The following is a 13,070-nucleotide window of genomic DNA, read 5'->3' on the forward strand; positions in this document are numbered from 1 at the left end:
AAAAAAAAAGATAGAGAAAGATGAATGAATTGGACTAATTTAACTTGAATTTATGTTCGTTAGTCCAGCAGAAAAGTGATTCTTGGAAGTTGGAATCACACCTTCATCCTTGCATCAATGACAAATTGGAAAACTCAAAAAATAACTTTACACTAAAGTACAAGGAGTGACTCAACTTTAGCTTAGATGTTATGATTGATAAGTGAAGATAGTACATATATCTAAGTTTATCAAACTGAAGTGGCTTCTTTAAGCTGAAATGTACAAGCTTTCAACAAAGGAGGGACCTAATATATACCCGTTGTTTAAGTTACCAAAACAAAAGATGCACATAGACATTGTAACTTGTTTGGGTGGTATTGTATGATTATTTGAAATACAATATTTGCATTTGATTGTTACTTATATCTTATTATGTATATGAGAGGATGAAAAACAACAGTCAATTTTGCAGTCAAGAGACAGATTCCTTTCCCCAACAGCTTATAGCAAACACGCCAAACAGTATACAAGCACAATGTCAAACCAGTACCACAGACGACACTTTTTGCATAGTATTTTCACATGCTCCGTCTTCTTCAATGCACTTATTCGACAGAAAGTATGAACAAATCCCACCTAAATGATTCCAACAGCAATATATGTTCACTGAGCAACCAGCCCAACATAGAAATTTTAATATACCCGAACACCCACTGATCTAAGATCTAACATCACAATCACAGCCTCCATAAGTGATAAAAAGTTCACAATCTTGCACGACTTTATCTCACAATTCAAAGTAGATGCGTCCAGATGAAATTGAATTTATTCAATCAAGAGAACAGAACCAGCAAGCCATCAAGAAATCGTTAAGACGGTGAGTCAGAATGAGAAACACGACAAACATACTTAAACCAGGTCAGAAAAGCTATATCATCCACTATATTTGCAATTGCTCCTATGTGTTAAAATATTATGGTTGTTAATCAAGAAACTGTGACTGTAGAAGGTTTATCTTGGAGGGAAATCACTGTCTCAAAAGCTCCCACCAAAGCTTTAACCTTGCTTTTCCTGGTTTCAACAAGCTTACTCGCCGTCTCTTCAATCACATTATTCAACAAACCCTGCACATCTTTCTTTTCCTGCACATCCTGATGCCTCAAAATAATTTTTCCAGAGTTGAGGACAGTATTACTTCTGTCATCATCAACTCCTTTCTTTCTAAAATTTCTCTTTCTTATATTACTGTCCTGGCTTTCACCCATATGTCGTCCCAATCTAAATGTCAGCCTCCTAGGGCTGCTGGTTTCTGGCTGGAGATCAATTACCTTACCCCTCCTGAATTTCAGTTTCACCACTGAAGAATTATAATCATTAGAACCAACTGTCTTGCCTATCCTCAATGTCTTTTTCTGATTTTTCCCATCAGTTTCTGCTTCTGCTATGTGTAACAACTTTTTGCTGCTAGACGTGTATTTACCTGATGCACTGCCTGCAGACTTAACAACTTTTTTATCCTCTTCATTAGACAACGAATGTGATTGTGACTGGGAGGAAGACTTTGGTTTGTTGGTTCCATCTCTCCGCATCTTGTTCTGGTCCTTCAGAGGAGACAGCAGTTTAAGGCTTATACTGTTTCTTGCCCTCAAGATCAAAGGTTTAACGGAGGAAGATTTTGGAGAACATGAAAGAGTTGGGATCTTCAAAGACTTCTCTGCAGATACTTTAGACACAATTTTTTGTTTTCTAGAATTAACAGCACCGGCTTTTCTGACTCCTGCATCTACACCTCCTAAGATCTTAGACGAAGATTTTACCATTTTGAGCTTTGTCTGCTCAGGAGGAGAATGCTTTGCCAAAACAGATTTCATTTTCTTCTCCGTCTCTGGCATCTTGTAACTTGAGGAATCCAATTTCAGAGAGTGAACACTCTTTGGTGGCAGCGGTGCCTTTTTCTTTATCATTTCTGAGGGTTCATGAGAGTGAACCTTGGAAGAAGGTCTTTGATCGACCACATTCAACTTCTTTCCCTGTCCTAGCATACTCCCTGGAGGAGCGGATGGTTTTTGATTGACCACAGTCACTTTCTTTCCCTCTCCCAGCGCACTCCCTGGAGGAGTAGAAAGCTTTTGCTCAACTGCAGTCACCTTTTCTCCCTCTCCTAGCATACTTTCCAGAGAAGCTGAAGAATTTTGATCAACCACAGTCACCTCATCCACCCCTCCCTGTATGCTACCTGGAGAAGAAGAAGGCTTTTGCTCAACCACAGCCACCTTCTTTTCATCTTCAAGTACACTCTCCTGAGGTGCTGAAGGCTTTTGATTTATCACATTCACCTTCTTTTCCTCTTCCAGCATACTCCTTGGAGAAGTGGGAGGCTTTTTCTTGACCAAGATCCCCTTCTTTGCCTCTCCCTGGCTACTCCCTGAAGTAGTGGAAGTGTTTTGCTTGACCACAATCCTTTTCTTTGCCTCTCCCAGCATACTCCCCGGAGAAGTGGAAGGCTTTTGCTCAACTCCAGTCACCTTCTTTTTCTCTCCCAGCACACTCCCTGGAGGAGTGGAAGGCTTCTGCCTGACCGAAGTCCCCTTTTTTGCCTCTCCCACCAAGGTTTGTGCAGGACTCTGCTCATCAGCAGGAAGATTGTTCTTTCTTTTTGATAGAGAATGCCATGGCTTTGGTTCAGAGGAATGCTTCTTGCCATATTTACAGAAGTCATGGCAAGAACCAGTGGAAGCTCTCAGATAATGAGGAAGAACATCTTGTCCACTGTCAGGAGAATGCAACTTCCCAGTGGATTGCCTTCTTGTATTACCTCCATTATTAGATGTAGAGGAGGAGTTGCGATAGCAGGGAAGAACCTTGTGTGCATTACTCAAAGATCCTGGTTTTCTTGTGCTGATTCTATCTGGTTCACTTCCAGCAGAGTCATTTTCCACACTAGTTACTGGATTCACTAATTCATCAGTGTTATCCTCGGCCATAGAGTCATTCTTCACACTAGCTACTGGACTCATTAATTCATCGGTGGTATTCTCAGCCATAGAGTCATTCTCCACACTTGTTGCTGGACTCGCAAGTTCATCTGTGTTATCCTCAGCCATCAAGATTCAAATTCCAAAACCCTGGCACCATAAACATGTATTTGTTAACATTCTATTAGGTCAGCAGTAAAATGAAGCATGGACTACACAAAAGTTAAACCCCCAATTAAGAGAAGAAAAAGTTGTTTCTAACATGCAAAGCATTGGATTCCAAAATCATGTCCACTCACACTATTACTTGGATAATTCAGAATTGGAGGTCAATAAATACAATGCCTATACAGTATACATTACTTAACCTTTGAGATCCTAGGCTTCTAGGATACATTCTAGTGTCCCCAAAAATGTACACAACCAAAAACTGTGATAAATTTGAGTCAGCAACTGCTACATGATTGTTAGAAAAGGTAAATTCATGAGCCATCAGTCAATGCCTATTGAAATATAAGTTACAATTTCTTGCTTTATTAAGCTAGGAAGGAGAGAAATGAATGAAAAAGATAAAACCTGAATATAGGGCTTTCCAAGTTCCAAAATATAGTTCATCACAAACATAAACAATACGAGAAACTTATATCCTCCCCTCCCTAATACTCTCTATTTGGAACGGAGGAAAGTCCCCAAGAAGCCAGTAAGCAGTAAGGTAACCGCACTTATCAGTCTACTTGTTTTCTAGATCTTGACGATAATTTTTTCTTTCGTTTTGAAAAAAGAAACAAAAAGAAAAGCTCAAAAGTCTTCATCTAATATATTAGGTGTAATCCATATCTAACGAAAAATATTGAGAAGACAAACACATTCCACCAAGCTTGTCTGTCCAGCAAGAATTACTGTACTACCTAATTACAGAACACACTTTTCCAACCAAAGGTCCCTAACACTGGGCTAAAATTATCGCTAAGATCCTGAAAAATTCGATTCATTAAATAAATTCATACAAAAAGGAAAACAAAAAACACCTCTACTAATGATTGATTGATCTTTACTACAGAAACAGAGTATTCCTAATTTTGTCCATCAATCCAAAATATCAAAAATCCCCGCAGTTACAGACTTACAGTATCAACCATTGATCAATTTAGCATGCTAGATAATAAAACTCAATAATAAATTAAAAAAAAAAACATGAAATATTAAAAATAAGCTACCTCTTGTGAAAACCGACCTCCAGCTAAACGAAAACTATTGAACAGAGCTACAGAAAACACATAATCCCAATCCGCGAATCCAATATAAAATTCACAAATAGGTCTCTTATTAAAAATTGGTTATAATTGAAGAACAAAGCGAAAATGGAAGCTTAATCTCGAAGCGAAGTAACAGAATAGTATTAAACAAATAACAAATAGATCGAAGAGGAAAGAAAATCTCACCTGTGTAATCTACTCAGCAACAGCAACAGCGATCGTGCAAGCGACGTCTAAACTTTTCTTCTGGAATTTTCTTCTCAAAAAAGAGGCAGTGGGTTTTTTTTGTTACAGAAAGCGTGTTAGGGCCTGTTTGTTTAGTGTCAAGGGGCAAAACCGAAAAACGTTGAAATCATGAACCGCCGAAAAAGGGAAAATAAAACAAAGTCCTCTCCTCAATATTCCACGTAATATCCTATTAATGGAAAAAAAAATTATTTTTGTTTAACGTACTTATCATCAATAAAAGAAGTCCAATTGAATTAAAATTTGAGATTATGATTATTTTTTTTAAAAAGAAATACCTTACTGAAGTTTAAATAAATTATTTTTATGTATATATTTTTAATTATTTTTTTAGTATAAATATATGACATGAGTTAAAAGTTAAAACTATCGAATTTCGAACTAGGTGAGATTATATAATATTACCGTTCAATCTTATATTATTTTGATTATTTACTGTCCATAGATCAATGAAATGAGTAAGACTCACTCTTTAGATCTTGTTTGACTTATGACTTCTAAGAACTTGGCAGATGGCAGACCATCACTACGTAGAAGATTAATTAGAGTTCAAATCTATTAAACATAATTAATTTTGGTATGTAAGCTTTCACATTAAGATTATTCAGTATCTACATAACATTGTAAGCTAATAGGTACATGGTTAAATAGTCAAAATTCATGCAAATTAACTTAAACACCATAATTATTATTTAGGAAAATATTTTTTATATTATGTTCGTTCATTTTTATTTATGTATAAACTTTGCATATCCTTTAAAAAAATAAAGTGCATGTTTTACCATGATTCATATTAATTGATGTATTATTTTTCTCTCGTTATACTAAAGTGGACGTTTAAAAATGAAAATTTATTTTTATAATGGATAAATAAAAATAAACGAGAAAATATCTGGCTTAAAATATGAACCTTCTTTCTATTTCTTCATAATTAAATTCCTATTCCCTTGGTTTATTTTCTTTCTTTTTGTTTGTTCTACACTTCTACTAGTTGAACTGTTAGGACAAAATATGGAGGTCCCTATGTTTTTTTGACGATTCTTCTTCATTATCTGGCAAAGCATATCTCTAACATGTAGTCATCTACCAACAAAGCAAACAGTTTGTTTTAATAACATTATTGAAGTCAGAGGCGAGGTCAGAAATTTCGTTTAAAATATTCAAGATCTAACTAATATGTATGAAAAATAATTTTTGACCTATATATTTAATTAACCATCATGAATTAAATGTGTCTATGCCACTGATTTAAATATCTCACCCACTACAAAGCAAGTAATTTATTTTGTGTCTCACATGGCTGATATATTTACTATGTACATAGTAAACGCTGTATATATTTGACTAGTGAAATTTGTAAAACACGAAATCTTTGGATTCACAAAGTAAAGTATTACTAAGATTATTATTGTAATGTTCCTTTTTTTAAAAAAAAATAGAGTCATATTGATTGGTGTGCCAAATTTAACCAACCACCCCTTTCTCTGCACATATATCCAAAGTCAATCCAGTGAACGATTCTCTTCCTTACTTTGCTGTTGGAATAATCCATATTAAATTTTTAAAAAATTGAAAAAACAAATTATAATATCATAATGTATCTTATAACAATGTAAGTAATATATTGTTTTTGTCCCGTAATGGATGCCAAAGATTTTGATTCAATATCTAATTAATTGTCAGATTTATTAATTTAGATCTAAAACAAAGTCACACCGTGTTTGATTAAACATGACTACATGTGATTAACTAATTATTCTGATTCGAAACATAACAATTTTCAGGAAAAAAAGAAGAAGAAAGAAGATCTTTCATTCATAATACAAGTATGAAACTTTATCTAAATGTTATATATAAGTCGTAGACATAGAAAATTTTAAAGGAATGATTGAAACTATAGTGTCATTGATAAATCATAACATTAAAATCTAATCTTGTAGAGTATAAATTGATATAATAATGTTATTGTTAAATATGTCTAATATTTTAAAACGTTTCAAAATGATGGGGAAAAGGATCATAACACCGAAATTTGAAAATCTTATGCTAAGTTGTAATACAATGACTAATGATAAGAAAAAAACAGGACCATGGGATGGCAAGGCACCTTCTTGGAAATTTCGAACAAATGGATTATTCCATCGTTATAGAGGTCAGAGTTAGAATCTTTAGTTTATGAGTTCTTGATCATAGAAAAGATAGTTTACTGAATTTCGAATATTATATTTTTTTTCATATACTAAGTGAATTATTCAACAGAATTAAAAAAATCTAAATTAAAGCTACTAATTTCTATTAGAAAATTTGTAGTTTGCCCCTACTCCACCAAAGCTAGGGTGGGGTGGGGGAGGTTGTGACTCCTTGGATTCTTCTTGGCCTGGGCAAACATAAAGGCATATAGTCTTATATTTTAAAGCTTTGGTTTCAGAGTTGAGATCTCTAATCACATGTATTTTTCAACCTCTTGACTTGACAAAAGCAATGTGGGAAAAATGTCTAGGGGCCTCAAAGGGCCACTTGAACCTTATTTAGTTTACTTGTTTCTTTTCTCCTCTAATTATCTCAACAAACCATCTGATCACTTGGTGACTGAGGTTTCAGATAAGGATGGTTCAACTCACAGGCCCCATGAATTCTCTCTTTTGTTAAATTCATTTAGATTAGTTGATTGTAAATAGATGCTGAATAGAAGTGCTAAAACTGTTTATAACCCAGAACATGTTTGATAAAACAATGTTGATAAATTACTCTTTTTGTTAGAATAACTAAAATATCCTTAATTGTTTTTTCATAAAAGGTTTTAATTTAAAAGATTGGTATAAAGAAAAGGCAGAATGACAAATATAGAGTGAAGAGGAAGTTAAAAGTTTTGTTTTGAGAAAAAAGGTATTTTGAGAGTTTTTAAAAAAAAATCTAATGGATAAAATGATTAAGTATTTGATCAAATGCAAAAACGTTTATAAGTTGGGGATGATCAACTAATAACTTTTGACTAGTTCTGATTTATAAGCACTTTGAATGTTTATCAAACGGGTAAGTGAGTTATGAGCTTAGCCAAATACTAATCATATTACTGATTGATTAATTGAATTCATGTTAAGAAAAACCTCCAACTAATTCTTCTTAATAAATTAATATTCACAAATTTTAAGGTGTTCAAATTCAAAACCTCTTATATTAGAGTAAAGAATCTTATTATTATTCATATGCATCCTATGCCACACTCCATGATGGTTACTCCAATTCATATTTACTAGCTTACCTTAAAAAAAAGATGATTAATTTCCTTGATAGAGCACACATATAGCCTTTGCTCAATTAGTGTTATACCCCCTTCTTTGGCAATGACAACATTATATCTACTTAATTAGGAGCAGGAAATTGTTGAAATCAATAGCCACTCTATGTGCTGTACTTCTTACATTCAACAGCAATCAGGTCCCATGTTGAAATTATTATTATTCTTTTCATTGGTTCTATATATATATATATATATATATATATATATATAGTTTTCGAGTTCAAACTTGAAATAATTGTAAATTGCTCCAAATAATATTTAGTATGATGGTATCAAATGGATGGATTCAACTAAATTTTGATGGGTCAAATCAACAAACGGGTTGTTTCTATCGGTTTCAAATAAACGATGGATCAACTCAAAAACTATTTTTTAAGGGAAAATTGTATATAATAGCAAACTATTAATTCAAATTAAATACTATAAATATAGTTTGATTTAATTGTACCTCATAGCAAACTGTTGCTATTTCACCTCTCTCCTGGTGAATCTTGCTTGCCACTCTCGTTCTCTCCCTCGCCTCTCTCGTTTTTTATACAAATACAAGTGTATAAAGTGTGTTTGTGTTTGTATAAAGCGAGAGAAAATTGTATATATACATATATTTTCGTTCCCCTCTCTCCCCTCTCCCAGATCTCGCTCTCTCACTCGCCTCTCTCACTTTATACAAAAAATGCAAATTGTATAAAATGCGTTTGTGTTTGTATAAAGCAAGAGAAAATTGTATATATACATATATTTTCGTTCCCCTCTCTCCCCTCTCCCAGATCTCGCTCTCTCACTCGCCTCTCTCACTTTATACAAAAACGCAAATGTATAAAATGCGTGAAAATTGTATATATACATATATTTTTGTTTCCCTCTCTCCCCTCTCTCAGATCTCGCTCGTCACTCTCCCAGATCTCGCTCGCTCACTCGCCTCTCTCACTTTATACAATTGATCTTTTTGTATATGTATATCAAAGCAGATTATACAACTGTTTTCTTTGTATATGTATAGCGAAATATACATATTTATGTTTGCTATGGAGCGCAATTATGCAAACTTTGTTATAGCATACAAATATGAATTTTGTGTTTGCTATATGTGAAAGTTGCTCTTTTTTTAATTGTTTGTCTGTTTTCTAATAATTTATTTAACTACTTAACTAAAGTAAATTGTTTTCTTTCTTAGGGATATATCTACCATATATCAAGAAAAAACAAAAAAAAAATCAGTCCAAACTTGAAAAGAATGTGTGTGTTTAATTGTCTAGTTGTGTACATCTAAAATTGAAAGGCGTAAATATACAAGTAATACTTTCCAAGGTAAAGAAATTCGCAAGGCACAAATTATGCCTTACAAGTTACAAGCATGGCAGCTTCCACAGAGTACAGAAGCATAAATTCAACGTCAGAATGTTATGCCTTAGCTTAATTTCTACAGGTGTAAGTTTAATTTCAAGTTTAGTTTCAGAACTCAAAAGGTTGTGCTTCGAGGCATAACTTATTCCTACGAAACTTTAATATTCTGAGAATCAACCCAATGTTGTTCATCTGAGATTCTACAATATCTTTTCTCAAGTGAATCCACTTCTGAATAGTAAAAACTTGCACTAAAATGTTTACATCAAATCATTAAACAAAATATATCTATCGTACACATTTATAGTATTCTCACTTCCTCGTTTAATATTTAACTCCTGCGAAGATTATAGCATTTTAAACCTTAAATATAAGGAGTAGAAATCAAAGTAAAGAAAGGATCACGCAATTTGTGTTTTCATACAAACAAAGATGAGATACATAACAGAGAGGAAGTGAGACAAACAACTCGGCATCCATTTGAGTAAACATACAAAAGAACAGGCACAATCTTTAGACAGTAGTTCCCAAATGATGATACAGATATTGTGGAAATACAGAACAGCCAGTCTCCTTATCAAAATTACTTGTATTAACAATGACTAGAACCAATTTGATTCAGATGTTGGAGAATGGTTGCTATTGTAGAAAACGAATTACAACCTGACAATTGCTAAATGGCATACCCAACACCAATATATGAGATGATTCTAGGCTAAAATGACTTGAAACATGGTCGCCCTCTCACACCATGAAAGAGTTTACAAAGAGCACCGATGCCAGAAATGTCGTCAAATTATGCATTCAATTAAGATGCACTCAACTGATTTGCTGCTTTGCAACACAAATGTTTATGGTATCACATGATCAGGTGATGATTTCTCGAACTAGCCAATCCAAACTGGGATATGCAAAGTACAGAATTAGAAAAGATGGGAGAGCAAACACAACGGTGATGAGCATGTACAAAGCCAAGATAGTTGCACTGGCAGGTATAGCATACATGATGATCAGGAGAAATATAACCACCAGAGGGAACTTGGCTGTCAAATGAACAAAGAAAATGAGAGACTTGCGCAGAGAAGAATGAAGTCTCTCAATAGCAAGAGAACCACTAATGTGATTGTGATCATGGTTCGAGCCTGATGATTCTGGGTGATGAACATACTGTCCCCTCTGTCGGTTAGACTGGCTTGCTGTACTTCCTAAGAATTTTGTAGATGATGACCAGGCTGTCTGTTGATGATCCCCACAAGATGAATTATGAGACTTTGTTCTGTCACCATTCATACTCTCGAGCATCCAGAGAAGAAAGAAGTTCTTACGAGGAAACTTAAGGTTCCCTCTATAAACCAAACGAAGGGATAACACATTGCACCAGGGACAAGCTATAAACAGTGGAAGCTGAAGCGGCAAAGTAGGAAATTTCACAACAGCCCATTGTAGTCCTAGTATGCAGTTTTTACAAAGTGTATGGCCACACCATAGAACATAGGGTACGTTTTCAACAATGTTAAAAGATTCCCAGCATATTGGGCACTCAAGCCCCTCCTCCCTGCTGGTTCTTGAAGAGGTTTCATCGTCTGAGCAATCTGCTGAATGCTGAGTATCCCTCAGAGCCTCATTCTTTAGCCCTATATTCCCAGCTACACAATTGGATGCAAAGTTCCACATAATGTGGTGGTCTATAATTGATGTTAAGGAGTGTAATGTTCCAAGATTTCCAAAAACTCTTCCTGTCAGGTCAAAGCCATAAACAAAAATTACAAGGAGAAGCTACAAATATATATATTTTTTTATGACAAGGGAAACCCGCCCGCTCCTATACAATAACTCGCAAACCACGCAGGAAAGGTAACCCGAGCTCGACCCAGAAGGCAAACCCCTTGCTTTCGATGGCAAGGGGTTTCAAACTAAAGACCTCCAACATGGAAGCCCCAAGCCCAAACCACTGGGCCACCCCGAAGGATAGAAGCTACAAAATAACGGAGCCAAAAGAAGAGAGCAAAGGGAGCACAAAGAGTCATAGTTTATGCCACACAAACATATCCCTCCTGTTCTCTTCTATTACGGTACCCAATACAACACACTAATTACAGAAATACAGAATATGTAGCAATAAGCTCCTAACAGAAGATGGAAGCTAATTTTCTGTCACATGCTGTAATAGGTTTTAAAAAAAAAACTGTCTATGTTGGCTTCAAAAGGCATATCTGGTCTCAAGTCTGGATAAAGGAGAATAATTTCAGTAGGTTGATAACCATCCTAATATAGTGAGTCCTATAAATACTGAATCCCGAAAGGACTAGAATGGATATAGAGGATTCATTTAACTGATCCTAAACTAGTTTGGGAGCATAGTTCTTTGATATCGAGTTCAAATAGTGCTAGCATTTCTTTTATAACGGTGGTGTTTGGTTCAGCTAGTGCATACCTCAACTAATTCCACAGGGTACCTACTAACTCCCGCTAGCACCTATACTGGACAACTCTGTCTACCAAGGCTAAAATAAATGGAAAGATATCACTTACGGGTCGTTTGGTATCTAAACAAGTTATCCATTTATTAATTTTCGTATAACTTATACGACATTTAATAGGTAGATAAAGATAAGTTATTCATGTACAAAATTAATACGACGTTTGGTTGACAATTTAGAAACACACATAACTAATATATGTATAAGTTATGAGGAAATATGCATTATTTTATGTAGGATAAAACATGAAATAACTAATACATGAATAATCATTCCTTGCATAACTAATACCTGCATAAAATAAGTATATAGATTCACTCATAACTAATTCTTACATTACTAATACATGCATAACTCTAACCAGCTACCAAAACCACCCCTTATTATTATGTCTCTACTGAAATTTGACCAGAAACCTCATTGTTTTCCTCCTACTTCATCAACCACTGTGGCATAATTAACTCCCACTTTCCACTCATAGAAGCAACTTCATTTTTAACCCAGTAGCAATATAAGAGCCGAGTATGCCACTACAGCAAATCCAAAATTTAATATTTCCACTTTAAGCGCATCGATAACCAAACCACATTTATATTCAGTTGAGATAATAAATCAAATTTCAGTGGCAGAGAGAGCATAGACAGAAAGTACCAGATCCAATCCAAGAAATGAAGAATAATAATAGGACTCACAATCAATATAAATCGGTTATCATGTTAAAGCTGCAGCAGTATGTGTAGGGTGTGTAATACAGCAATCTCATCAGAAAAATCCAAAGCAGGGAGCTCGCAAACGAGAAATCGATCTATAACAAACGAACAGCGAAAATTGAACGATTGAAACTTGAATAAAAGCAAAACATTTCACAACTTTGAGCAACGAGATTTACCGATTTTCGGTAGCAGCGAGTTTTCACCTTTCTCTTTCTTCTATCTCCCTCTCCCTGTTGAAGCCCTATGGCCCCTGCCCACGTTTACAAATATCCAAACTTATCTCCTGTTATTTATTTTTCTTTCTTGTCTGGGAAAAGAGATAGGAACGACGCCGTACGATTTTGTTCCGAAACGGTCTCATGAGTCATAAGTCATTACTTGAAGCTCGACGTTGGCAAATTAACTTTTATAAAAATATGATTCACCTTTTTTTTAATTTTTTAAACTATCATAGTGAATAAATTAGGACAAATCCAAAAGGGGTATCACACTTCAAAAATTGTAACTATAAATTAAAAGTACCGCTAAAAAGTATAAGAGTAACTTACAAAAATATTATATTTATCGGGTTATTAAAGTTCAATAGTCATAAGTATGTTATTTATAAAAAATGACTACAATTTATATCTTTTTCTAGCTGTATTTATATGTTTTTATTTTTCTGTTTATACACTAATACAATTTTAATTACAACAAACTAAATAAGGCAAATGTATTAATGGTGTACAGTTAGCATATGAATCCTTTGAATTCAAATTGGTATCTCGATTTAT

General features: G+C 34.4%; 2 protein-coding genes across 3 annotated transcripts; both read right to left on the reverse strand.

The window, feature by feature from the left end:
- Nucleotides 1-826: 826 nt before the first annotated feature.
- On the reverse strand, nucleotides 827-4,632 carry LOC125810653 (uncharacterized). The gene is made up of 2 exons (XM_049490122.1): nucleotides 4,400-4,632; nucleotides 827-3,107 (listed from the first exon to the last, which is right to left on the reverse strand). Exon 2 carries the CDS (start codon nucleotides 3,084-3,086, stop codon nucleotides 969-971), a length of 2,118 nt encoding a protein of 705 aa, XP_049346079.1. The 5' UTR covers nucleotides 3,087-3,107; nucleotides 4,400-4,632; the 3' UTR covers nucleotides 827-968.
- A 4,977-nt stretch (nucleotides 4,633-9,609) lies between these two features.
- Nucleotides 9,610-12,548, reverse strand: LOC125810669 (uncharacterized). Of its 2 annotated transcripts, XM_049490139.1 has the most exons (3): nucleotides 12,474-12,548; nucleotides 12,277-12,389; nucleotides 9,610-10,840 (listed from the first exon to the last, which is right to left on the reverse strand). In XM_049490139.1, exon 3 carries the CDS (start codon nucleotides 10,776-10,778, stop codon nucleotides 9,972-9,974), a length of 807 nt encoding a protein of 268 aa, XP_049346096.1. In that variant the 5' UTR covers nucleotides 10,779-10,840; nucleotides 12,277-12,389; nucleotides 12,474-12,548; the 3' UTR covers nucleotides 9,610-9,971. The 2 variants fall into 2 exon arrangements, with proteins under 2 accessions (XP_049346096.1, XP_049346095.1); XM_049490138.1 differs by lacking the exon at nucleotides 12,474-12,548 and having other exon boundaries at nucleotides 12,277-12,431.
- Between the last annotated feature and the right edge of the window lie 522 nt (nucleotides 12,549-13,070).

Source organism: Solanum verrucosum, unplaced genomic scaffold (assembly GCF_900185275.1).
Source record: "Solanum verrucosum unplaced genomic scaffold, falcon-dt-bn FXZP01000032.1, whole genome shotgun sequence".
Taxonomy (NCBI): domain Eukaryota; kingdom Viridiplantae; phylum Streptophyta; class Magnoliopsida; order Solanales; family Solanaceae; genus Solanum; species Solanum verrucosum.